The 25,776-nt window shown below is 48.9% G+C and overlaps 12 protein-coding genes across 12 annotated transcripts; 7 read left to right on the top strand and 5 right to left on the bottom strand.

The window, feature by feature from the left end:
- Positions 1 to 73: 73 nt before the first annotated feature.
- Bathy17g01840 (unknown protein) lies at positions 74 to 256 on the top strand (the record flags this gene model as incomplete). The annotated part of the gene is made up of 1 exon (XM_007508291.1): positions 74 to 256. The coding sequence occupies one exon, from the start codon at positions 74 to 76 to the stop codon at positions 254 to 256; it is 183 nt and encodes a 60-aa protein (XP_007508353.1).
- Positions 257 to 334: 78 nt separating this feature from the next.
- Bathy17g01830 (predicted protein) lies at positions 335 to 3,292 on the top strand (the record flags this gene model as incomplete). The annotated part of the gene is made up of 1 exon (XM_007508197.1): positions 335 to 3,292. One exon carries the CDS (start codon positions 335 to 337, stop codon positions 3,290 to 3,292), a length of 2,958 nt encoding a protein of 985 aa, XP_007508259.1.
- Positions 3,293 to 3,376: 84 nt separating this feature from the next.
- Positions 3,377 to 4,159, bottom strand: Bathy17g01820 (methionine-R-sulfoxide reductase; the record flags this gene model as incomplete). Its single annotated transcript, XM_007508284.1, has 1 exon — positions 3,377 to 4,159. One exon carries the CDS (start codon positions 4,157 to 4,159, stop codon positions 3,377 to 3,379), a length of 783 nt encoding a protein of 260 aa, XP_007508346.1.
- Positions 4,160 to 4,364: 205 nt separating this feature from the next.
- Bathy17g01810 (origin recognition complex subunit 2) lies at positions 4,365 to 6,128 on the bottom strand (the record flags this gene model as incomplete). The annotated part of the gene is made up of 1 exon (XM_007508226.1): positions 4,365 to 6,128. The coding sequence occupies one exon, from the start codon at positions 6,126 to 6,128 to the stop codon at positions 4,365 to 4,367; it is 1,764 nt and encodes a 587-aa protein (XP_007508288.1).
- A 445-nt stretch (positions 6,129 to 6,573) lies between these two features.
- Positions 6,574 to 7,698, top strand: Bathy17g01800 (predicted protein; the record flags this gene model as incomplete). The annotated part of the gene is made up of 1 exon (XM_007508218.1): positions 6,574 to 7,698. One exon carries the CDS (start codon positions 6,574 to 6,576, stop codon positions 7,696 to 7,698), a length of 1,125 nt encoding a protein of 374 aa, XP_007508280.1.
- An 81-nt stretch (positions 7,699 to 7,779) lies between these two features.
- Positions 7,780 to 9,087, top strand: Bathy17g01790 (conserved hypothetical protein; the record flags this gene model as incomplete). Its single annotated transcript, XM_007508354.1, has 1 exon — positions 7,780 to 9,087. One exon carries the CDS (start codon positions 7,780 to 7,782, stop codon positions 9,085 to 9,087), a length of 1,308 nt encoding a protein of 435 aa, XP_007508416.1.
- A 65-nt stretch (positions 9,088 to 9,152) lies between these two features.
- On the bottom strand, positions 9,153 to 11,564 carry Bathy17g01780 (predicted protein; the record flags this gene model as incomplete). Its single annotated transcript, XM_007508239.1, has 1 exon — positions 9,153 to 11,564. The coding sequence occupies one exon, from the start codon at positions 11,562 to 11,564 to the stop codon at positions 9,153 to 9,155; it is 2,412 nt and encodes an 803-aa protein (XP_007508301.1).
- Positions 11,565 to 11,911: 347 nt separating this feature from the next.
- Bathy17g01770 (predicted protein) lies at positions 11,912 to 13,609 on the bottom strand (the record flags this gene model as incomplete). The annotated part of the gene is made up of 1 exon (XM_007508286.1): positions 11,912 to 13,609. The coding sequence occupies one exon, from the start codon at positions 13,607 to 13,609 to the stop codon at positions 11,912 to 11,914; it is 1,698 nt and encodes a 565-aa protein (XP_007508348.1).
- Positions 13,610 to 13,919: 310 nt separating this feature from the next.
- On the top strand, positions 13,920 to 14,861 carry Bathy17g01760 (the record flags this gene model as incomplete). Its single annotated transcript, XM_007508326.1, has 1 exon — positions 13,920 to 14,861. One exon carries the CDS (start codon positions 13,920 to 13,922, stop codon positions 14,859 to 14,861), a length of 942 nt encoding a protein of 313 aa, XP_007508388.1.
- An 89-nt stretch (positions 14,862 to 14,950) lies between these two features.
- Bathy17g01750 (DUF821 domain-containing protein) lies at positions 14,951 to 16,300 on the top strand (the record flags this gene model as incomplete). Its single annotated transcript, XM_007508300.1, has 1 exon — positions 14,951 to 16,300. One exon carries the CDS (start codon positions 14,951 to 14,953, stop codon positions 16,298 to 16,300), a length of 1,350 nt encoding a protein of 449 aa, XP_007508362.1.
- A 154-nt stretch (positions 16,301 to 16,454) lies between these two features.
- Positions 16,455 to 17,801, top strand: Bathy17g01740 (tRNA guanosine-2'-O-methyltransferase; the record flags this gene model as incomplete). The annotated part of the gene is made up of 1 exon (XM_007508406.1): positions 16,455 to 17,801. The coding sequence occupies one exon, from the start codon at positions 16,455 to 16,457 to the stop codon at positions 17,799 to 17,801; it is 1,347 nt and encodes a 448-aa protein (XP_007508468.1).
- A 161-nt stretch (positions 17,802 to 17,962) lies between these two features.
- Positions 17,963 to 25,441, bottom strand: Bathy17g01730 (predicted protein; the record flags this gene model as incomplete). Its single annotated transcript, XM_007508386.1, has 1 exon — positions 17,963 to 25,441. The coding sequence occupies one exon, from the start codon at positions 25,439 to 25,441 to the stop codon at positions 17,963 to 17,965; it is 7,479 nt and encodes a 2,492-aa protein (XP_007508448.1).
- Between the last annotated feature and the right edge of the window lie 335 nt (positions 25,442 to 25,776).

Here is a 25,776-nt window from a genome sequence, read left to right as displayed (position 1 = left end):
ATTAAAAAGAGAGATGGAGAAGTCTGGTTGATGACGAGACGCCCTCTTCTGTGTGCACAGAACGCGCAAAAAGATGCACATCAAAATCGATCGCAAAAAGAGAGAAGACGAGACGGTGTCGTCCTCTTTTGCGGGAAAGAAGAGGGAACACATCACCGCCGCTCTTTTCTTTTATTTCACGTGTTGTGTGCCTTTTTTAAACGAACGGTTTGACCAAAAAACGTTCTCCGTTGTTTTACCACACAAGAAATTCTAATCATCCTCGCATATGCCGCTCTTTTCGATATACTAATACGAATACTAATACTACTCTGATAAAAAGAAGACGAGAAAGATGACGACGAGCAACGCGTTGAAGTCGTCTTTCTCCTTTAGTTCTTCTTCGCATCGTCATCGTTTTCGTGATGATGATGAGAAAAAGTTTAACACTAAGAGACGACTCTCGTTTTTCAAAAGAATCGAGAAAAGAAACATCGAAACGTCGTCGTCGTTACGCGTGAATGGATTCAACGACAACAGAGAGGGGTTTTCAAACGAAAAATACTCCGAAGATGTCGAGAGGAAATACAATTTTTACGACAACGCGTGTAATAAGAACGACGATTACGAGACGAAGAATAAGAGGAATGATTTTTATAGGATGAAGCCGAGCGATGATGATTTTGATGAGAATAATACGAATAACAATAACAATAATAATAATAAGAACATTCGCCCGGCGAAAGAGAAGAAGAGGAAAACAGTCGCCGATTTAATGACGAATCGAAGAAGACTGAGTTCTTCTTCTTCTTCTTCTTCTTCTTCTTCTTCGCAAAAGACGATGGGGAGTAGTAGTAGTAGTAAACGCGGGACTACCGCGGCGAGGAAAATCGAAGGATTAGTAGACGCGAAAGCGATTCAAGAGAGAGAAAAGATGTGGGCGAGAGCGGCAAAAGGAAGCGGGAAAAAGAGCGCGGAGGACAAGTACGGGTACTTGTTCGGTGACGGCACCAGGAGACAAACAACAACGCGGAGAAGCGGGGGCGAGAAAGACTTACAACACGAGGAAAAGAAGAAGACGAGATCTCGAGGCCAATCGAGGGAAGATATACGCGGGGCGTACAAAGCGCACAAGGAGAGATACTCGAAAGCGATCACGTGCGAGTTCGAAGAAGAGCGCGAGCAATTCAAGGAACGGTTGGAATCGTGGCCGTTATCGAGATTGAAAAATGAAGGATACTGCTTGTCGGACGTGCGAGCGAGGTACGAAGGGACAATCGGGAGAGACGCTTTGGTAAGAGTTCTGCGACCGAGGAGAGATTTGCCGAAAAATACGCCGTTAGGAGAGGAGTTGCCGTTTCATCGCATATCCGTCGGGGATATGGTGATTTTATCCGATAACGAAGTCGAGAGAGTGACTTTAGAGGATATCAACGTGTACGGAAGCGAAGAAGGTACGTCGTCCTCTTCGTCTATCGTCGGCATCGTCGCGAGCAGACAAATGTTTTATTTAACTATTGCAATTCCCGAGGACGATTTAGGGGACGTGTTGAGGGACGGCGAGAACGGACGACGTTTGCGAATAGATCTCTCCGCGAATACGGTGGCGTACGATCGAGCGATATCCGCGTTGGAAGCTTTTAGCGAGCCCGGGGGCATGCCGGGATTAGAACGTTCCAAGATGAACGACAGTAGTGGTGGTAACAAGAAAAGCGGCGGGGACAGTAATAAATTATCTCAAACGGCGTATCAAACGTTTCAAAGGAGTTTACTCGGGTTCGTTTCCTCTTCCTCGGTGAACTCATTAGCGTCCACCCCAATTAGCTGGAAGAACGACCAAAGAATCGACCAAGCAATGTCGTCGTACGCGAAAAATTTGAATCCATCGCAACGGAAAGCAGTCAAAGCCGCCATGCAAAACACTTTAACGCTATGGAGAGGACCACCTGGAACGGGTAAAACGAGAACTCTGGTTGCTTTAATCGCGTCTGTGGTGAATTATGCAAACGTACAGGAGAATGGCGGCAAAAGCGACAGAGGAAAATCTTCTAATACGCAAGCGTCGTGGAGAGGACCGAAAGTTTTAGCGTGCGCGGCGTCGAACGTCGCCGTCGATAACATCTTGGATGCGTTACTTCGAGAAAAGATAGATCGCTCGATGAACATTTTACGCTTAGGTTCGCCCGCTAGAGTACAGCCGTGGTTGTTAGAGTCCACGTTGAGTCATAAAGTCGCGTTGCATCCGAAGGGTAAAGAAGCGAATAGCATTCGCGAACGGTTTCGAGGTATCACGTCCTTGGAAGCTGCGAAAGCCAGAAAACAAGCGCAACAGTTAGATAGGGAAGCGGCGATCCAAGTAGTTAACGCGTCCGATGTGATTTTAGCCACGTGCGTCGGCGCCGGCGACGATTTACTCGCCGACCGCGTCTTTCGCTACGCCTTTGTCGACGAAGCCGCGCAATGCGTTGAACCGCACACTCTCATTCCTTTGACGAAAGCGTTGGCGGGCGTGTTAGTCGGCGATACAAAACAGTTACCGCCAACAGTGGTCAGTCGAGACGCAGTTGCGATTGGTTTACAGAGAAGTTTAATCGAACGACTAGAATTGTTAGGCGTCGAACCGTACTTACTGGAAGAACAATATAGAATGCACCCGGGCTTAGCGGCGTTTTCCTCGGTTCGGTTTTACGATCGACGATTGAAATCGGTGCCGAAACCGAGCGAACGCGTAGCGCCGAACGGAGTCAATTGGCCGAGTACAATGGTTCCGTTAGCGTTCGTCGAGGTCAAAGGCGAAGAAATGCGAGCGCCGGATGGAAACTCCATCTTTAACGTCCAAGAAGCCGAAGAGTGCGTGAGAGTGGTACAAAAGCTCTTACTCTCCGGAGACGTGAAAAACGCGGGCGATATTGGCATCATAGCGCCGTACGCCGCGCAAGTTCGAGCGATTAGCGAAGAGTGGAACCGAAAAGTAACGAGCGATGTCAAGCTGAAAAACACGTCCGTAGTCGAGGCCGACAACCCGGAAAGCGCCAAAGACGAACTCGAAATCCGCTCCGTGGATGGATTCCAAGGCAGAGAGAAAGAAGTTATCGTTTTGTGCACGGTAAGAAACAATCGTCAAAATCAACTCGGATTCGTCGCCGATCCGAGACGATTGAACGTCGCGATTACGAGAGCAAAAAGAGGATTAATCGTCCTCGGCCATCGAGACACGCTCTCGACGGATCAGTTATGGCAGAAATGGCTACAGTTTGTCGATAAATACGAGTGCGAAGTAGAAAGCGCGGACGTTTTTTTAGATGAATCATAAAACACTACTGTAATATTAATACATTTGTTATTCGCAGAGGAGAGCACGCAGCAATTTGAAGAAGAAGAGTTTCTTTTATCATCATCATACATCTTTCGGAACGAATTTCAACGCCGCACCGTTCATGCAATATCGAATCCCAGTCGGTTTCGGCCCGTCCTCGAACGAGTGTCCTAAATGCCCTTGACATCTCTTACACCTCGTCTCCGTCCTCGGTAAAAACATGATGCTAAAATCCGGCACTTCCGTCACCGCGTTCGGTAAATGGTCGTAAAACGACGGCCATCCCGTCCCGCTGTCGTACTTTGTCTCCGAACTGAACAACGGGTTCTCGCATCCGGCGCACACGTACGTGCCCACTCTTTTCTCGGTATACAACGGTGACGATAACGGTCTCTCCGTCGCTGCTTTTCTCAACACTTGATACGCGAACGGGTCTGTGTCTGCGGCGTTTGATAATCTTTCTCGCCACTCCTCGTCCGTGAGCGAAAACTCGCCTTCTCGTCGTAACATTTGCATGGATTTCGCATCCGCAAATTCATTTTCATTATTCGATGATAACGACGACGATGCCGCGAAAGCAGACCCAGAATTTGAAAAAGTTTTAAAAGAAGAGGGAATAACCATCGCTAACGTCGCCGCGGATGCGTTGATCAGAGCGCTTCGTCTGCTGCTTGAACTTCTTTTCTTCGTTTCCTCGTTCGTTTCCTCGTTTCCGTCCTCGTTTACGTCATCGTGTTGTTCTTGCGCTCTGACGACGTTTCTTTTAATCGTTCTCGCTTTCTTGGTGTTGTTGCTGCGAGAAGAAAGGCTACTAAGAAAAGAGCTCGTCGTCGTCGTAAACGTCGTCGCTGAAGAGGAAGACATTAGTAGTATTATATATATTTGTGTTGACGTGTTGTTGAAATGAAGTATTTCAACAGTCTGTTGTGTGTTAAGCTTCAAATAGTATTAATATGGTACATTACACACAAGAACAACAACTACTACTACGTACTACTCTAGGTATATAGACGCTACTAAACTGCGACACCATGTTGTATGTCTACTAAATCTTCTTCTTTCATTCATTCTAAAAGAAATTGTGAATCTCCTCGCACTCGTCTTCGACGAGCTGCTCTAACGCGTTGTTGTCCAGCGGGACGGTGATTAAATCCTCGTTGTCGGAAACTTTCTTAATCTTGATCAACTCGTGATCGGTGAACTCGGTGAGGACGCCGCGCAAGGCGAGCTCGGCGGTGACGAGGAAACTCTCTCGCGAAAGTTGGAAGAGTTGCGGGAAGGTGAGTCCTTGACCGTTTTCTGAGATTTGAGCTTCGGCGATGATGCGGTAGATGATTCGCGCGTTCCTCGTTAAGGATTTTAGAACGTTCGCGGCACCTCGGACGTGTCGTTCCTCACCTTTGCTCGCCAAGAGTTGCGGATCGTTGGCGGTTTCCTTGGCGTACGGCGCGAAGGTGACTGCTTTTTGGTAAATCCAGTTGAACTTTGCGGCTTCTCGTTTGGACCATAACAAAGGAGCGTTGACGTGATCGACCGAGGCGATTAAGTGCACTCGAGGGAACGAAGACAGCTCGCCTAAAATCGATTGCGTTTCCGCGTTGCGCATAGCAACGCCGTCGATGTTATGCACGACGAGATACAACCGAGACGCGGAGCCGCCGTCGTTGAAAGACGCCGTCGATTGGTAATGATTTTTGTCTCTTTCGTACGACGCGTTGACGTTCGCATCACGCAACGACGCGAGAGCAGCAGCGGAGTTATTACCATTGCCTCCGTCTCGTCTGCTACCTCTCGTGTTCTTTGTCGCCGCCGTTCCTCCGGTTGTCGTCGTCGTCGTTGTGTTGTTCGTGATGTTATGCATCATCATCGCATCGCCGTTTTCGTTTGTTTTTTCTCCTCCTCCTCCGGAATGATCCGTCGTCAACTCTGCAATTCGTCTCAATAAAGCCTGCGCGTTATTCGCGACATCAGCGAAACCATTATTACTACTCCCACCGTTATTATTATTGGAAGAATGATGCATCAAATTCTCGGATTCGTCCGACAACGCAAACGCGCACTGGTTCAAAATCGCCAGCGCCGAGACTCTTTGCTGATACCCGTTGACAACCACCACCGCCCCGTCCAGAAGATACCTCCTCGCGAAATCCTCTAAAACTTGCTTCTTCGACCCGAACCCATATAATAAAACCGAAAAATCGTGCGTCAAATACCTAAACCATTCCGGGTACCTCATTTCCAAACTCTCCGCTTTCCTCTTTCTCTCCTCGTAATGCGACACCGGCAAGGAAGACAACGCGTTGCGCACCGTCTCCTCGTCCGCTAAATCTAAATCCGCCAAGTTTGCGTTCTGGTTTATTGTTCTCCCGCCGCCTCGTTTTCCTTTCGCGGATTGGTAGCCTACTCTTTTATTAGTATTATTAGTATTATTACTTCTTCTCGTATTCGTCGTATTCCTTTCGCTCGCGAGGCGTCTTTGCATCTCTCCTAAATCCAAGACGTAATGTTTCTCGTCATTTTCATCATCATCATCGTCCTTCTTCTTTTTCTCGTCGTCGCTCGTTTTCATCATCAAATCTTGTTCTTTTGCGACGTCTTCATCATCGTTTTTATCGTCATCCGTATCGTTCATCCTTTGTTGTTGTTGTTGTTGTTGTTCTCGATGCATCATCATAAACTCGTAACTCTTCGCTTTATTCTTGTACGATTTCGGAAAGGCTTTGGCTATTCTCCCTTTCTTTTGTTTGTACAAAGCGTTATTATTATTAGTAGTATTATTCGCTTTTGACTTTGGAGGAGGCTTATTAGGAGGATTATTAGTATTAGGCGCCATCTTTAGTGCTATTCTGTTATAATGAGTAGTAGTATTCACCACTCCTAACGTCTTCTTCTCGCGCGTCTCTGTTTTGAGGCATTCGCGCTTTTTGAAAAGATTTTCGAAAATTTCAAGCTTTTTTTATTTAGGGTCTGAAATGAAACCCTAAAACAGCCTCTATCCAAAATTGGAACATCGAGTGTGCGTCACAAAGAGAAGCGACTTTGACTACTTTGTGTATTCATTCTTCTCATCAAGAGAGTCATAAAAGAGGAAAAGACGTAGTATTCTTTCTCTGTTATTTCTGTCTTCTCGTTGTTCTTATTATATAGAGTAGTATATTTCTTTTATATAGAGTACCGCAGGACCATTACGAATAAAATACTCTTTCGAGATGATGATGATGACGACGAAAGCAACAACACGCATCGGAACGTCATCATCATCGTCGTCGTCGTCTTCGATGACGACGACTCGGGAACGGATGTTGGGAGGAGTTTTGCCAAGAAGAAGAACAAAAAGAAGACATTCAACTGCTTCAAGGGGAAAAGTCGCCGGGAGTTTTATCGTCAGAGCAGCCGAAGAAGAAGATGGAGAAGAAGAAGATAAAGCGACGTATAAAGAAACGTTCGACTCCTCCACCGGGCAGATGGTGAAAACGCTGACGCAATCGATCGAACAGATAGATGTAAACGGACAAACGTGGACGCAACGGCGAGGTTCGCCTTCGGGAAAGAATAAAGAGAATAAGAAGGAAAACGCGGTCGTGTTTATCCACGGTTTAGGTTCGAGGGCGTACACGTTTCGACAAGTCTCGGTGTTGTTGCAAGAGAAAGGGTACGAGACGTTCGCGCCGGACGTGGTCGGACACGGGGATTCGGAAAAACCCTCCTCGAATGGAGGATTTAAGTACGACGAACGGTCGTACGTGGAGGCGATGGAGACGTACGTGGAGAAAGTCGCGAATGGGAAACAAGTCGATCTCGTCGCGCAAGGGTACGTTATTCCGCAATACGCGATATTGTTGGCGAGGAAGCGACCGGATTTGTTTCGCCGAATAATTTTAATGAACATGCCGTTGGACGGGAATCACAACTTGGCAGCGCCGTTGGCGACATACGCGCAAATGTTTGGCATGGGGAAAGGGAAAGCGTTCGATGCGGTGTCGTTGAATTACATGGGGAACGAGTTTGCAATCGGCGGAGATGATATGAAAGAGTACGAGAGAGCGTACGTCGGGAGCGACGCGGAAAACGCGCGAATGGCGGTTGAAATGACCGTCGCGAACGCAGACTTTAAAAACTTGAAGAAGAAAGTAAAAGACGCGTACTTCCAGGGTGGCATGCCGAAAACCAGAATCGTTTGGGGCGTCGCGGATAAATACCTCGACCAAGCGCCCATGTTCAGCTGGGCCTCGGACGCTCGAGCGAGCGAGAAAGCGCTGAGAAAAGTCGGACACATGCCGCAAGAAGATTTCCCGCAAGTCACCGCGGATGCCATCGATGAGTTTTTCACCTCCGATTTGAAAGTTGGCGCTCTGAAATCGGTCCGAGGGAGGAAAGTTACCGCCGACGACGGTCAAGGATAACTAAAAAAAGAACATTTCATCATTGTAATACCGCGAGCGAATACCTAAAAAAAAGAAGGAGCATTAAATTAGATACAAAAAATGTCCTCCTTTCCCTCTTCTTTCTCATCATCATCATCGTCGTCATCTCAAATCAGACTCTTTCTCGCGGGCGATTTCATGCCTGGACGAGGTGTCGATGCGGTCATGCCTTCACCTTGCGCTCGGGAAATCCGCGAAGGATTCTGCAAAGATGCGTTCGATTACGCGCGATTGGCAGAACAAAAACAAAAAAGACGTTTTGCAGATACGAAGAAGAAAGTTTCCGCGCGAGATGTGCTCGGAGAAGTCGCCAAAGTCATCGAGAGGTTTGAACCTCACGCGAGAATGCTCAATCTGGAAACCAGCGTGACGAAAAAGTCGTCGTTTTATCCGCACAAAGGCATCAACTACCGCGCATCCGAGGAGAACATGTTCGCGTTGTTGGATGTTTTAAAACCAGATATCGTTTCCTTGGCGAACAACCACGCGATGGATTTTTCGAGAGAAGGGATGGAGGATACGTTAAAATTCTTCGATTCGATAGAAGGTAGCAGTGATAATGCGTCGCTCGGGTTGCGCGTGAAACGCATCGGTGCCGGTTGGAACATCGCAGATGCGATGAAACCGGCGGTGCTGGAAAACGTCTACCCGTACGGATTCGCGCCGGCGAGGAACGATAAGCGAGGCGTCGACGTCGCGGCGTTTGGGCTGTGCTTCGAAGACAGCGGCGTGCCTCGAGAGTGGCAGTCGACGGAACGATCAATGGGCGTGTTTTTGGCGACAGAGGATGACAAAGTGCCGGAGCGCTTGTTGAGCGCGATTGCAAAGATGAAGAAAGAATCCTCAAACAACGCGATCGTCGTCGTGTCCGTACACTTCGGTTCGAATTGGGGATTTGAGGTTCCGAGAGCGCACGTGACCGCGGCAAAAGCGCTCGTCGATGCCGGCGCAGATATAGTTCACGGTCACAGCTCCCATCACGCGAAAACGGCTATGCTGTACAAGAAAAAACTAATCTTGTTTGGATGCGGTGAATTTTTCAACGATTACGAAGGCATTCGACCGCATCCCGGCTTTCCCGAGACCTCGTACTTAGGGCACTTGCGTTTGCTCTATTTCGTCGACGTCGACGCGAAAACGCACAATTTTAGCAAACTAGAAATTGTTTTGATGCGTCAAAAGATGTTCGCGCTGACGACGTTGGAAAATCCTCGAGAAGAAGCCGAACAGTTCTTGGCAACTTTGAGGCAGCAATACGCCGCGTTTGGGCATTTGAAATTGCAGCTGAAAGGGGACGGGACGACGTTGATTGCCTGGCCGGATGATGCGGTCAGATTGCGACGACGCTCTGACGATGATGAGCTGTGAAGAGAGTACGTGGCAGTTTTATTATAACGTGCAATTACGCGTCAAAAATACAATCGATCAATCTTCTAAGTTCTACGCGTACCTTTAGACAATCGCGTTCGAGGCGACGCTCTGGTTGGCGACGGCGCCACGATGCTCACTCCTGCGGCACCATTAGCGTTATTATTATTATTATTATTCGCGGTGAGCGGCGACAGACTCGGCAACGGCGGCAAATCTGCTTTCTTCGTTGGAGGAGGGAGTATCGCAGTTTCCGATCGGACGAACAATTTCGGTCGTCGCGCGAAAGAAACGTTGTTTGCGCCCACGTCCGACACTTGCATCGCATTCGCGTCTTCTTCCGCTCGTGCGACAGTTCTTCTACTTTGTCGATGACCCGCGGCGGCAATATCGAAAGGCGATCGCGCTAATCGGTGCGTTTGCGACGCGCGCAAAGCGTCGCGAGGAAACTCGTCTCCAGATGCCGGCGAAGTCGTCAACGGTCTCAAGAACGGACTCGGTTGCACCTCGGAGTTTCCAGCTGCTCTCAATACAAAATCTGGAGTCGACGATTCTGCCACCGCAGAAACAGCTTCTAATACCGTCACGTCCGCATTTAATTTATCCTCCGTTTTCATTCTCTCCATCTCGCGGCCTAACTTTTCTCCGCCTTTCACCGACCCGGTGCCTAAATTATCCGTCGACATTTGTTGCACAACTACCGGTAAATCTCTAACTCGCTCTTCTAACATTTCAATCGTTTCTTTTTTCGCTTTGCCCCAAGCGATCGCGCCGCCTCGTTTTTCTAAATCGAGAATCCTCGCGTACGCTTCCACCGCTTCCGTCGCGCGACCTCGCTGTAAAAAGTAAAGAATCGTGTGCTCTGCGCTCACATCTTCGCGTATTTTGTTCTCCCAAAGCCAGGATAAAAACGCGCGTTCCATGCAACCATTCAGTGCCGTGTTTTGCAACGGCAAGGAGATGATTTGATCGAGTTGTCGAACGTCCGCGCAGTACTCTGCAATTTTCATGGTCAAGATGTTCGCCAATTGTTCTACGACAATCGACTCTTCTTCTCCTGATCTCACGGCTAAACTCAACTGCTCTTTCGCGCATAAAAATGCCTCCGCGACTAATCCCAATTCAATTCGTACTTCTACCTCCAACGTCGCCTTCTCGACGCTTTCAAACGTGAAATCGTTTCGATCTCTCGCTCGCAGCGTTCGCAAAGCCGCCGCGGTTTCCCCTCGTAAGTGCACGACTTTAACAAATTGTAGCGGTAAGAAGCGCCCAGATAACGTCGCGCAGTTCGGCAAGGCTTCATTCGTGATGATATCTTTTAACGGATCGTTCGCGAACGTCCAAGACTCGTCGAGTAAAGATGCCAATCGGATTTCAGAGTACGTCTTGGAACCGATTCGAGCGTTGCGAGCGTACCGAGCTGGAGCGTCTTTCCACGGCAATCCCGCGTCGAGGACGTAATACAGAAACAAAGATTTCTTTACGATTTGAGAAACCTCTTCATCTTCTGTTCCTCCTCCTCCTTCTCCTCTATTATTACTACCGTCGCCGTCGCTGCCGCCCCAAATGGCATTCAACGCGTCCGGTACGGATTTGAACGGGTAAGACGCGACATCCGCATTCCCGCTCTTCTCTTTCAAATATCGTAACAAAACGTCCACGAACAAACAACACTCATCACTATCGTCGTCGTCGTTACCGTTATCAAACCCGAACGCACTCTTCGCGTTCGTTCGCCTCTCTTTTACTTCGTTGGACCACTTCGCGGCGCCGGAAAACTTGTTCCCTAGATGCCCTCTTTTCAAAAACCCTTCCTCGACCGCCCACATCGCCGCTTCCGCTTTGTTCGCTAAATTGATAGACTCGTCGCGCAATTCGTTCAACTTTTCAATCATTTCACCACTCTTGCTATTATTATTATTGTTGTTGTTCCTTCTCCTCCCGCCGTCCTCGGCGCCGAGCGTCTCGAACGCCCTCCGCGCGCATTGAAACGTCGCCATCGACCTCGCCAACGACGACGATATATCACCATCTCCTCCACCATCTTTGCTCTTCAACGTTTTACTCATCTCCTGTTTCTCTTCTTCCATTAAACCCTTCATACATTGAAAGACATTCTCCCCGTCCCTCAACCTCGCTTCCACGGCGTCCGCTGAGACGCAATTCGCGTCGTTCGAAATCTCATCGATAAAATGTACGATCACGTTCGCTAATCCAATTCGTACGCACAGGCGGAATATATCGTTCAATCTGTCCGTATCGTTCATACTTTTATCGCTCTTAGTATTACGAAAACTACCGCACTCTGCCATTACATCCGGAAACGCATTCGCGACCGTTCGGTGGCAAATGCGAACGAAAGAAACGTCGATGAAGTCTTTCATGCGCGCGGATTGGAGGAGTTCGTAGCACTTAATCTGATCCTCGGTCATGAAAGAATAAGAATCAATGTTGTTGTTGTTGTTGTTCGTATTCATCTCGCTTCTCTTCTTTGTTCTCTTGTTGTTGTTCTTGTCGTTGTTATGTAAAAAGAGTGCTTTTCGTCTGTTTCCTCTGAGGAATTTGAAAGCAAAAATCGCGAGCAAAAGAGAGAAAAATGAGACAAATACTTTACGATGTGAGAGGAACGACGATGAAGTTCTCATGAAGAAGAAGAAGAATTAAAACGTTAAATACTTCAGAACGCGTGTTGTTGTGGTTGTGCGTATTATTTGGGCATCTGTTACAGTTTTTGTTGTCATGATCGTCATCGAAAAGTCTCTGATGTGAACATCTCTCTCTCTCGTCTTTTCCTCTCTCGTCGTCATCAATCATCAAAACTTCTCTACATCTTCTTTTTTTTCTTATACTGCATCATCAAATCTTTCACTTTTTGTCCTCTGACGACCATGTTATCTAAGATATCGTTCTTTATGACGTGATCGTCTAACATTTTCTTGATCCGTCGGTGTTCGTCCGTTTCCGGCGGGATTTGTTTCCTCTCGTGTTCGTTTCTTCGCTCGGTCGGTTTGAGTTGCATGCCGAGCATGTGTTCGTATTCTTTGATGCGGCCGGTGCGGGAGTCGATTTCGTGCTCGTCGTCTGGATGTGTAAAGGTTGTTTCGTCCGTGTATCGGTGCTCCGGGTGGGCGTAGATGGTCGCGTCTTGTTCGTTGGTTTCGGGGTCGACGTAGGATTCGGAGACTCTGTGGCCGTGCGCGAGCGGGTGGTCGTCGTCCGGGTGGTCCGGGACGAACAAATCCGGGTCGGTTGGGTATTTCAGTAACGTCAACGTCCTGTTAGCGATTCGCGTTTGAACGTCCACTAAAGGCGAGTTGACGCGGTAATCGAAATCTTTCTCGTGCCTTGAGAAATGCGACGCTTTCGAGCGCAAGTATTGAAACGTCGAAATTTCATTCGCCGTATCCGCCGGTAACTTTAATAACTGAATCAATTTATTCAGCGGTCGCACTCTTAACATGTGCGCCGGTTTTGCACTTCCGTCGCTCCCGACTAACTTCCAGTGTTCGTTTCTAGGTTGGACCAAATCTTCGCTCTTTAAAATAATCGCGTGGTTGCGATACGGTCCGAGCGCGAACGCGGCCACTTCAAAGTTCACCGCCGTCCAATGCGCGGTTGTTCTCAACAAGTCAATCACGTCCTCTTTCTTCACGTTTCGCATTTGCTTGTGCTTTTTCAAATGTTCCCACTCTCGTTCAAACTTTTTCGTCAACTTTTCCCATCTCTCCTCGCCGAAATATTTTCGTTGCAATCGTCTTTCCTTTTCGTGTAAACCTCCGATGGGAAACGTCCTCGGATCTCTCACCAAATGCACGTACGTTGCTTTCCTCAAATACGTATCCGCAAACAACGGCAACAAATACTGCGCGTACGGATCTTTCCATCCCCACCTCGGAATATCTTTCTTCGACACGTACGTTTCCGTTTGATCCGGGTGCACCCACTTCTCCTGCCTCGCGAACATCCTACACAAATGGTCCGCCACGTCGTATTGCAACTTATACGGCATATCGTTCGGATCGTACAAAGGTCTCTTCGCCCACTCCATGATGTCTAAAACCATCGTATCCACTCCACTTTCTTTTTGTGCCACAGAATTCCCGTCCTCGTCCACTGGACCGAACTGTACCGCGTTCGCTTCGAATAAAAACTTCTCTAAAGACTTCCCCGCGCCGCCGCCGTCGCCGCCTATGATGACTGGATTCGAAGGAATTTGCGTGCAGTTCCACCCTTTATGGACGACGAAATGGTTCATCCACGTTCGTTTTCTTGGCGGTGGTTGTTCGAGTTGCGGTGGTTGCACTTGTTGATTTTGTTGATTTTGTTGTCCTCCTTGTGACGAGGAAGTGGATGCTTTCCTCGGTGAACTTCGTCTCGGCGACCGTCCTCCTGTTCCTCTTCCGTGATTCCCAATCGCCGCGTCAACTTCTCGGGTACAAAATGTAATCGTCAAAATCATCATCGAGAACAGAAGACAAACTTTGCTTCTTCGGAAGAAGGAGCTTATTGAGGAGAAAAACATAGTAAATCGTAAAGTCTTTAGAAAGTTTTACTCTTCTTTAATAGTCCTTTCTCTCTCAATGAGCTTCTTCTTCTTTGTCTTCTTCCTTGTTGTTACAAGAAGAGCTCGAAATGCAATATCGAACGTCCAAAATTGGGCGAATTACTTCTCTCAAAAGAATTTTGAGGAGGACGGACAGACAGAAAAGAGGAACTTTTAGTCCTGTTCTTTTTTATACAAAACGTCTTTTTTTTAGAATGGGAGAAAAAAAAAACACATCATTCATTCATTCCTTATCACGAGGGAACGAAACAGAAGAACAATAATAATAATGGATGATGGGAAGAAGAGAGAAGAAGAGAGAAGAAGAGGGGATGATCGAGAGGAGGCTGTGGCGGATATGGAGCGGCTGAAGCTTGGACCGACGAAGTTGTGGACCGGGTTGGTGTTGCATCATAAGGATGTTTTTGTCTCGCACGTCTTGTCGAAATTGAATGAGACGGATCGGTTTTTCTTTTCAAAGGTGAATAGAGAGAGTCGGGGTGTGCTTGAGTACGCCGGGGTAAACGTATCGGAATTACGTTTGATTGTTTGCGAATGTTCATCCATTTCAACGTTGGAATTTCTGTGGAATCAGTTTCCCTGGGGAAAGATAGATTACGATGGGTATTTGATAGATCAAGCCTACTTTTGCTGGTTAGTTGCTGCAACGAACAAACTCGAGTTCCTCAAGTGGGCGAGAGAAGTGAAACAGTGCGAGTGGGATGAAAAGACGATTACTGTGGCAGCATTTGAAGGTAATCTCGAGATGCTGAAGTACTGCTTCTCTAATGGTTGCCCGTGTGATGAAGAAAAGTCGTGTAAACAAGCTGCTATTAAAGGACACCTCGACTGTCTTCGATTTCTTTTCGACAAAGTGAAACCTTCGCGAGATACGGAAGAACAAGCGGCACTACATGCAGCAGCATATGGTCAATTAGACATCTTGAAATATTTCGTCGAAGAAAGCAAGATACCTGATGGGGTAAAGAATGAGTGCGTGTACCACGCTGCAGGGCATGGCCAACTCGATTGCCTCAAATACTTAGTCGAAGATGCGAAAGTGCCTCTTCACGACTGGGATTTCATCGCTTCCGCTCGTTACTTCAAGCACCCCGACTGCGAAAACTACTTGCTCGAAAAAGGGTCTCCAGAACCAACGGACGAAGAATACGCTTTCTTTGTCGGGGAGCAGGAGCAAATGCACTCCGAGGAAGACGACAGCGTCGAATGAGAAAAACGCAGAAAACGCAGATAGATTTTTGATACAACGAGAGAGTTCATTTCGTTGACCTTTTCCACAGACAAGACTTCACAAAAAAAATGCGTTTTTTCCTCCTCTTCGTACTCGTCACAGCCCCGGCGTTGTTCTTCTTACTCAACGTCGCGAACGCGAATATCGAGGAGGAAGGTATTGGTGGCGAGAAAGAAGGAGTGGTTTCTTTGGAAACGCGCTTGGAATTCGCGGAGGAAGCGGAACGAGAGATCGAATCCGATGTTGTTTTCCCCGCAGAAGCATCCGATGATGACTTCGATATCAAAGACGACGACGAGGATGTATCACTACTCTACGCGCAAATAACCGAAGATTTAAAACCATTCCTAAAGAATAAAGTCACCAGAGAAATGACCAATCGAGCGCGCGTGAAATACGGGACAGAGAACCACCGAGCGTTCGGATTCGTTTGGGTGAAAAACGAGTTGTTTCTCGCCACGAGAAGACCTTCGCGAGAGTTTAACGGACACCACGTCCAGTTGATATACGAGTACTTTTACGATTTGTGCGAGGTTTTTGGAAAGACAAAAACGAGGGAAGAGGATGGAGAGATGAGCAGCGAGGATGGTTCGAAGTTGCCGCCGATGGAAATGGCGTTATCGACGTTCGATTACAACCCTCCGGACGAGGAACGACTTCCGGTGCTTTGCTTTTGCCGCGACCTAGAGTTCCCGGAGGAAACCGGGTGCATTTTACACCCTGGGTTTGGGTTTAGGTACAACAAGATAGACGAGAACGTGTACGCGAGAAAAGAAGAGTTCGATGAAGATTTCCCGTGGTCGAAGAAGGACGAGAAGTTAGTCGGGAGGTTTACCATGTACCCTCGCTTGGGGCGGCACGCGGAGATTCGAGCGAGGAAAAATTTCGTCGATTGGGCGGAGAATCGAACCTCCTTGGAGGATGGTTTTTTAGACGTGAAGATGTACTCGAAAATCTCCCTGAGAGAACACATGGAACACAAATACATTTTACACTTGGACGGTCAGGGCCACTCGTTTCAGTTCGAGGAAAAGCTCGGATTGAACTCCGTCGTCGTCAGCGAGAAGAAATTGTTCCAGACGTATTTCAGTAAATTTTTAAAGCCAAAGACGCATTACTTGGAGTTTTGGGAAAACGACGAGAAACCAGAGGACGTTTTAGAGGTTTTACACTACGCGCGAACACACGATGAAGAGATGCAACAAATCGCCAAAAACGGTCAAAAGTTTGCCCAGAAATACTTCACCAAGAAAGCGCGATTAAAGTACTACCGAGAGTTGTTTCGAAGATTCGCCGAAGAGGCGATGGCGTACGAAGTTACGGAGACACCGGAAAACGCCATTCGAATATGTTGTCCCGGGCACGCGTGCGAAGAAAACGACATCGACGTTAAAAAGTACGCCGAAGAAAACTTTTAATAACACACATATAGAGAGAGAAAGTAGATAGAGCAGCTGTAGATTTAGAGACATTATTGTAAGTAGTTTGGGATGATGATAAGCAACACACCAAAAAGGGAATCCAATTCTCGTCAAAACTATGCTCCCACGACTCATCAGAAGAAGCATAAAAATGATCAAGCACTTCTCTCCACACATCAGCGGCACGAACGCGCCTCAGCACTCAGCGACGATGAAGCCTCGAGTTGGTGGTGTCACAGTCGCTTCTTCGTCGCCTTTTTGTTCGGACAGAAATCGTTTCCAATTCAAGCCGTCAAAAAACGGAAGACTTTTATACGGAGGAAGAAGAGGACGAGGAAGACACATCTCCTCAACGTTTTCTTCTCATAAAGACGAGAAAGACGAGAGTACTCGCGATGATACTGATGCTGAGAATGATAAGGAGAAGTATTATTCCGCGAAAGCTATTCGAAGAGGCTTCATGGATAAAACGGTTGAGTACGATAAAAAGTACCTCTATCACGGGAGGAAGCGAGTGTATCAAGGCGAGGACGAGGACGATGTAAACGACAAGAAACAGATGAAGAAAAAGATATTCCCGTTCACGACAAAGAACGGGTTAAATTTTGAAGGCGTTGAAGCGGAAATACACGAAATCGAAGAGATTGTCGTCGGGAACGATATGATCGGCGCGGATCGAATACGGCGCGTAGAGGAGACGGTATCGAAGAGAGTGTTTAGCGTGCTCCCAATATTGGAGAACGTGTACGATACCGGGAACTTTTTAGCGGTGTGTCGATCCGCAGAAGCGCTGGGTATAGGCGCGGTTGGCGTCGTCGCAGAGAAAGGTTTGGTTTTTAAACAGTCCGGACGGACGAGCGGAGGCGCCGTGAAATGGCAGCACATCTCGCAGTACGAATCCACAAAGGAGTGCATTGAAAAAGTGAAGAAGCGAGGGTTTCGAGTTCTGGTGACGGATTTCGATAACGAGAAAGCAAAATCGGTTGGAGAGTACGATTGGGCAGAGGTACCAACGGCTGTGATATTCGGTAACGAGTTGGATGGAGTTTCGGAAACCGCGAAGGAGTTGGCCGACGGGAAAGTCTACTTGCCGATGTCGGGTTTTACGGAGTCGTTTAATTTATCCGTATCGGCGGCTCTTTTACTATATCACGCGACAGAAGATAGAAAGAAGAGAATAGCATCATCATCATCATCATCGCACGAACAACGGGGAGACATGAGCGAAGACGAGGAACGTTTGTTGCGTGCGATTTGGTTGAGTCGTTCAGTCGCGAATTATTCTAGGCCAAAATACATGAAAGGGTTAATCGAACGGTTCAGATTACGAAAGAAGAAAGGAGAAGAAGGGGAGGAGAGAACAACAACAACAACGATCGTGCACGATGATTTCAACAAGAAAAGCAACGATGACGAAAAAGAACACGAGGACATCGTTGCTTTCCAAGAAATTTTGCAACCGTCGCAACTTTTAAAACGAGGGAAGTTCTTAGACTAAAAGAGAGAGATAGACGACGCACTCGCACTAGATAGTATTCAAGTTTGTATTATTAAATTAAAAAGTTGTAGCTACGTAGTTTTATATCACTGTTGTGTTAATGCTAAATGTTGTTATAGATAGATAGATAGATAGATAAGATTTTCTCTTCGCGGTGTATATCACCGAAGAGGTCTGAAAGGCACGTACGGAATCCCTTGGTTTTCGCAACATTGCGGGCACGCAAACTTAATATTCGCCTCTTCTTGCTCGTCCAAGCCAGGCGGTTGCATGCCGATGCACTCGTAGTGAAACCAGCCGTCGCATCGGTCGCAGCAAATCATCGATCGTTTCGCATCGTACGCGGATCGACAGACGCAATAGAGTTCGCATCGTTCGCCCAACTCCTCCAGTTCGTCTTTGAGATGCACGGGTAACGCTCGACCTTCGCGCAAAAGAACGCGAGCGGCTTCGATTGGAATGGATTTATCTTCGACGACGGTGGCGGCGTGTTCGAGCCAAAGTTGACCGGCGGATTCTAAGGCAAACGCGCGATCGGCTAATGGATCGACACCACCTCCTGGACAAAGGCCAGCGGCTACGGCGGTCTCTTTCAGTTCGTGCAACTCGATGAGTTTTGGGAACGGCGGGCCTCGCATTAAAGACGTGGCGCGTTGTCGCCACGCCGGGCCGCACACTTCTCTCATCATCGCTAACGTCTCCTCGACTGGTTCCAATTCCATGGCTAATGCACCTTTCATGCCCGCAAAGATTTGTTTCTTCAGGTCAATTCCGACGGGTTGTTGCGTACCATCAGGACCGGTACCGCTGAGTTGATGTTGCGCTGTCGCGGCGGCGAACATTTGTTCTTGTCCCGGTTGCGGTTGCATCGCACCCATCATCTGCAATTGCTGTTGCTGGTGAACGAGAAATTGTTGATCGTGCTGTTGCTGGAACTGTTGTTGCTGCGCGAACTGTTGCTGCATGGCGGCTTGCGCTGCGATGGCAGCAGCTTGCGCGGCTTGCGCGGCTTGCGCGTCTTTGCCTACATCCATCGGCATCGCCGCGTCCTCTTCTTTCACAGCTTCTTCTTCCTTGTCCGCCGCTTCGGGCGCGGGAGCTTCAACTTCTTCTGCAACTTTCTTCCCCTTCGCGCCTTTTTTACCTTTTGCCGCAGCTTTACCTTTCTTGCCTCCTTTCACCGGGGGCGCTGGTTTCTCAGGCGGCGGCGCGGCAGCCGGCGCTTCTCCGGCTTCCTTTTTCACGTCCTCCTCGGGCGAAGGTTCCTCCTTTCCTTTTGAATCGTCCTTTGCCGCTGCTGCTGCTGCTGCTGCTGCCGCTTCTCTTTCGACGTTAGCGGCGGCAACAGATGGAGGAACCGCAACTTGTGCGTTCGGATCCATCGCTTGCGTAATCGCTGCCAATATCTGTTGCTCCCCGTCGTCCTTCTTCAACTCGACCGCGAGTTGCTCCATCAGCTTCGCGTGTCGATCTCGCAAAATCAAGACGTGGACAATGTGCGGGTGCGAAATCGCCGGCGCCATGTGTAACTGCGCTTGACACAACGCCAGCTGAACGCCAAACTGTTGCAGCAAAGTGAGTTGGTTGATGGTAATATTCTTCAACTCTTCGGAGAGTAAAGTTGGATTGGCTTGCGCGCCTTGCAAAGCAATCGTGCGTTGCGTCGCCGCGGCGGTGACAGATTGGCCCATGAGCATGACGTGCTGAATGGCCGTCAATTCGGCGTTGTGCGGGTTTGCACCGCGCATTTGCGCCTCGTTGACCTTTCTCGCTCTCGCTTCGGCTTCTCTTCTGGTCGTTGCTCTCGCAATATGCGCGGCTTGCGTCTCCGCAGACGTGGAGGTTTCGAGGACGTGGTGATTGTGCAAGCACTCGCGAACGCGCAAGCACCACGCGTCGTGCGCGTTGACGATTTCAATAATCAACTCTTCTTCGGGCATTTCGCACGGAAAAGACACAGACTCTTGCAAAGCTCTTTTCAACGCTAAAATGTTCGGCCGTTTCGTTCGATGGACCGATTTATACGTCTCCAAGGACAGCGCTTTCGGCTTTCCGTTCTTTGCCACGCACGGCGCGCACACGTAGTTGTTCATCGTTTTTGCCGCAGAAGCAGAAATGTTGATGCACTTCAAATGGTACCAATCGCCGCAATCGTCGCACCCGAGCATTTGTACGCCCCCGGCTTGTCTGCAGAGACAAAATTGACCGTCTTCGGTTTCCGGAGGAATACCAGTCCCGGTGACGTCCAAAATAGCCGCGTGGATAGATTCTAAAATCGTTTGCAGAACTTGCTTGGAATTCAGTTGCACCTCTTCTTGCTTGCTCTCTTCTCCTGCAGGGCCAACAACGGTGGGAGGGGTGCTCGCGTTAACTACCGGACGACGCAACAAAGCCATTCGCAGATTGTCGTTCCACTCTTCGCATCGAGTGACAACCGCGGTCAATTGCGCTCGTTCTGGGCACATGAACGCGTCTCCTTCGCTTTCGACTTCCTTCAACAAATCTTTGAAGTCCGAGAATGGGCGTCGTTTCTGCTTCTCTTGTTCTTTACCATCGTCGTCAGCTCCTTTCGCACCAGCTGCACCATCATCACCCGCAGCAGCAGCTACTGGAACCGGAGCCGATGCCAACAACTCTCTCGCCGCTGTAAACCAAACTTGGTGATTCGCCAAGTTCGCCTCGAGCTCGTCCACTTTCGCGACAATCGCCGGTAAGTTTTTCCCTTCCGAAATCAAAGCGTCCAACTCGTCCGGACCGATCGTTTGCTTTGGCCTGCCGTTTTCATCCAACTCTGGATTCAACATTGCGTCTGCTTTTTGACGCCACTCGTCCACGAGTTTCCATCGTTTGTTGACTTCTTCGAGAAGTTTCGGATTGAGTTCGTCCAAGTCTTCGGCTTCTTCGTGAAGCTCGTCCAATAAGGCATCTTCGGGTAAGTCTTCTTCCTCTTCCTCTTGTTTCTTTGATGCTTTCGACGACTTGCTGCTCCCTTTCTCCGACGTCCCGGCGGTGCCTTCGATTCTCTCAAGAATAGACGCAAAGCACTCTCTCGCTTTCTCTTCCCAATCCAACGCGCGTAATCGTTTTCTCACCGTAGCCATCGCTGGTAACTCCAAACCAAAGTCTTCGTGCGATAACTCCAATTCTTTAAACGTAATTTCCGCACCTTCTTCGCGCCATCGCGAGACGCAATCTTCCGCTTCTTCGTTCCAAGATTCGGCGTCTTCGACGCGTTCGATCAAAGCGGCGACTTCCTTCACGTAGATGCGCAAGTCCGGCGCCTCCTTGACGAGCTGCTTCGCTTCTTCCAACGTCGGTAGAGGTTGCGCCGTCCCACGTCGAGTGAGCTGTTTACCTTTCAGACACGGTTGCGCGCGTTCGAGCCACGCTTTGGTGGTGTTGACAGTTTCTTGAAGAAAATCGAACCCTTCGAGTTTGAGAGGGATGCTCGCGCCTTCGCGCACAATTTGAGCGACTTCATCGAGAGACTTCCTGTCCGCTTCTCTCTTAGAATTCGCGCATTGAACTGCTTGACGACCTTTTACTTCCCATTTCTTCCCAGCGTCTACGTGGCCTTTCAAACTTATCAAAAGTTTCTCTTCGTCTGGAGCGACTTCGTAGTCTGCAGAGTCGAGTAACTCCTCGCCTTCTTTCACCGCCTTAATCGCGTCGTCGATCGGGTCTTTCACGAGAAGCATGTTCTTAATGTCTTCGGCCCATTGACGAACGGTGATTCGGTTCTTAAGCCACGTCGATTCGGTAACTGTAATTGCGAGCGCTTTCGAAGCTTCCAAGTGTGTCTTCAATTCATCGATTGACGTCATCGGCGTGTCCATCTTGAGCGCTTTATTGACCCAAGCGTACGCGTCGTCGACGGCGGTTTCCATCGTGGTGATCTCGTCGCAATACACACCAAGTTCTTTGCCTTCGTTGAACAACATTTCTGCGTCGTGCAAGGGAGCATTTTTGGTATCCAAAAGCGAAATGGCTCGAGCGCGCCACGTGTGCGTCTCTTCGCGCGCCTTGATGAGCGTTTGCAGCTCCATCGAAGATACCGGCAAACCGTGCGATTCTTTTTCGAGCTCATCGAGATCATGAATTCGTACTAAAGTTGCCGCGGTATCGTCGCCGTCGTCGTTATGGTCTTCGTAACTCGCACGACCACCACCTCTGCCGGTACGACCCGCGCGACCAGGGAGCGCGGCGCGAACTTTTTCTGCCCATTTCGTTGCTTTTTGAATCTGCTCGAACAGTCGATGGTGACTGGGAATCTCCACGGAAATTTTCGTAGAATCTTTCAACAACTTCTCGCACGTTCTCGGGGAAGGGTAAGGTTGCTCTTTCAAAGCGTCTGCGACTCTTTTTTCGATGTTTTCGGCATCAGATTTCAAGTTGGTGTACGATTTCAAATCCGCCGCAGTCATCGGGACCGGTTTCGTCGACAACAGTTCTTCCAATCGGTCCAGCTTCATTCGAGGAACAATTCTGTCCTTCTTGGATACTTTTTGTTCGTCGTCCACGTTAGCCGTCGTAGTCGCCGTAGCACCGGCATCTTCTCTGTCTCCTTTCTTCTCTCCGTCGATAACCATGGCGTCGTTGTCGTCAGCCCCGGCTGGCGCTTTTTCAGCAGCTTCTCCTTCAGCATCTTTTTCCTCCTCGTCTTCTCGCTCTTCTTTTTCTGTTTCTCCTTCTTCTCCTCCTTCTACGTCGTCCTCTTCTTCGGATAGATCGTCCTCGAGCATGACGTCACCTACCGTCAACTCTTCGCCGTTCATTCTAGCTTTCAAAACCGTCAAGTCGACTTGCCACTTCTTGGCGAGCGCTATTTTCGCGGACAACTTGCGCGTCTCCGCCATCTCGCTTCCGCCCCAAACGAACTCTTCTCCCGCGACTGCTAAACTTTGCAAATCTGCAATTTCCGGCATCGGAGCTTTCTCCAAGGCTTGTTTAACTTTCTTTACCCAGGCGTTGGCTTTAGTAATCCTAGCTTTGCCACAGGCGACTGGTTTGAAGTCCGCGTTGATTTGTTTCCGATGCTCCGCCGAGGTTGATTTCTCAACCGTCGAAACGAGCTTCTCGATATCTTCCAACGTTTTGCGGTAGAAAAGAACTCTGTTGTCCGCCGCGCATTCGCATAATTCCGCGCAATGCCTCAAACACGCTTTCCGCCCGACGTTGCATTTACACACGACGCCGGAGAGGTGTAATATGGAGCGACAGATGGTACATTCCGGATCATCCTCGGCGGTTCGCGGCGACGTTCGCAATCGAGCTTCTTTTGGTTTCTTGACTATAACTACAGCTTCGGCTTCAGACGACGACGACGACGGCAACGATGAAGACTTCTTCTTCTTCTTCTTATCGACAACTAACTTCGATCTGACGGTCCCATCCGCGGCGAGCTGTTCCCTCGCTTGGCGTTCTTCGTTCATCATCGTTCGAAGTTCCGGTAACAACCACCTCGCGGTGTTCTCGCTAATCGTCGTCGCTTCTTCTTTTCCTTCATCTTTATCTTCGTCTTCTGCACCAAGTTTCGGTGATGTTGTATCCGCGCTATCGCACAACAACCGCTCGTGACAGAACATCGACAGTTTTCGACACGATCGATATCGCTCCACCGCGTCGGTGCCGTGCGATAACCAATCCGGAGGCGCAAAGTTTACTTTCTCGCTAACGTTGAACCCGCAATCGACTTGCGCGTGGTAACTCTTTGGAAACGTCACGATAAAATCACCCGGGTTTTGCTCGACGCGAAATACCGGCACGTTGTCGTTTCGTAAAGTAGACGGCGGAAGCATCGTGACTACGCGTATCATCGCATCCGGTTGGTTTCCGAACAAATCCGGAACGGCTCGTTTGAACGAGTTCTCCATCGCCTCGCAGGAAGCCGCGGGAATCGCGTACCACATTTTCGCGGCGCCCGCGTGTTGATAGGTGACTGAATACAGATTATTTTCTTCCACGTGCCAACACGTCGAGGCAAACGTCGACCCGACGTATAAATACGGTTGCGACAAACCAGCCACGTGTTCCGGTAAACTTGCTAATAGACTTTCGTGTTCGCCCGGACCTCTCAACACCGGTAAGTTATTCAAATTCCACGGCGATTTTCGCATCTTTGCAACCATTTCGTCCTCTTCTTCTTCCTCCATTTTATCATTATTACCGTCGTTGTTGTCCTCCTCCTCGTCGTCACCGCCGCCGCCAGACTTCTTTTTCGTAGCAAAAGAAGAAGGCGCGTCTCGCATCCTCGGGAACCCGGAGCCTCGTCTCGTGGTGTCGATTTCCGCCGCGGATCGAACCTCGACGTTCTCGTGCGACCCTTCTTCAACCATCTGCCAAAAACTCTCTTCCACGTCTCCGCACGGAATAGTGAACGAACCGTATTGCTGTTGTTGCGCTAAAAGCATCTGTGTTTGTTGCGGATTGTTCCTACCAAAAAACGCTAAATCAAACGCGGCGCACGCCTCTCGAAATCCATCGATGGTATACTCCGCTCCGTCTTCGAATTCAACAGCACGCGCGGCTGCTTCGCATCCGACGCAAAACCATTTCCCTTTCGGCACCTTTTGTAGCGGCGGCGACAAACAGTACGTGTGAAAGCCTTGGTCGCATCCGTCGCACACGAGAAACGTCTCCTCGTCGTCGTGCCCGCTCTGGCCGCAATGCTTGCACGACTGCGCCGTCATGCGTTCAATCTCTAACTGCTCTGCGATTTCTTCTAAACCATTCTCCAATTTTGGTCTTTTCGGTGCCGGTCTGGAACATCGAAACTCTAAATCCAACATCGCCCCGATCAACTCCTTCTCTTCCTCCGTCGGTTCTTCCTCTTTCGTCGTCGTTTCCTCCTTTGAATTTGCCGCTCCTCCTCCTTTCCCGGATGATGCTTTTCCTCCTTTCCCTCCTCTTTCCTCCTCGTTCTCCTCGTTTTTCTTCTTCTCCTCATCCTCCTCTTTCCTCCTCATCTTCTCAAACGGCAACACCCACTTCTTATATAAACATTTCAGCGAGAACGAGTTCGACGTCCCGTCGTTCGCGCGCGTTTGCGTCATCCCGGGATCTAAAACCCTCGCGATATCTCTCCACTGTTTGTTCGTTTTCACCGTTTCAAACCCTTTCAAAGGATTGGTGTTGACGAGTTCGTAGAGTTTCTGCACGTCTAACTTCTTCCCTAAAAACGTCGGCCACCGTTCGATCGGTCGGTTGAAGTGCGCGCCCATTTTTTGGCAATAGTCTTGGCGAAATTTTAGGGTTTCATGCTGTCCAAATCCGCTTCGATTTTTCCTTCGTTTTCCTCCTTGGGGGCTGTCGCGCTTCTCGTCGTCGTCGTCCTTTTCGAAGTCGTTGAGTTCGTTCACCGTTTGCACTCTCGTTTGGACTGAAAAAGTCGACGCATCAATCGCCAATCTTGAAGCGTGCGAGCTCGTCGCATTGGTGGTATTGAGCACTGTTTCGGTGAAAAACTCCCGCGCGGTTTTCGGAGGTTGAATTCGGCACAGACCAAACCTCTCCGCTTGTTCGCGTATGGATGAAATGTATCGCAAAGGATCGGAAAATTCTTCCTGAGTTGGACGAAACGTCGGCGCGTCTTCGCAAAACGTGACGCGAGAGGATACTTTTTCTTCGTTTTGGGTGCTCATTTTATGTGCGAAACGCGTTTAAAGGGATAAAGACCCGCTCGAAGTATTCCGAATTCTTTCCCGCCGATCTCTTTTAGTAATACCTCTCTCCCGTCGTCGAATTCCGAAGGAATTCAACGCGCTCTTTTCGTCTCTAAAACCCGTCTTTATCCGCTCAAAAGAATATCCAGACGACGTTCGCTCGTGGTTTGTGCTCTGGAATACGCTCTCGCGCTCGTTGAGATCGATTTGAGAGCGAGAGGACTCAGAGAGTAAAGAGATGTGCGAGAGAGATATGAAGATTTATCTCCCCAACGAGAAACCAATTGAGAACAAAAAAAAAAGCGAGAAAAGAA

This window comes from Bathycoccus prasinos, assembly GCF_002220235.1.
Source record: "Bathycoccus prasinos genomic : Chromosome_17".
Taxonomy (NCBI): Eukaryota; Viridiplantae; Chlorophyta; class Mamiellophyceae; order Mamiellales; family Bathycoccaceae; genus Bathycoccus; species Bathycoccus prasinos.
The sequence above is the reverse complement of the archived record's forward strand: the minus strand, read 5'-3'. Positions and strand labels throughout refer to the sequence as shown.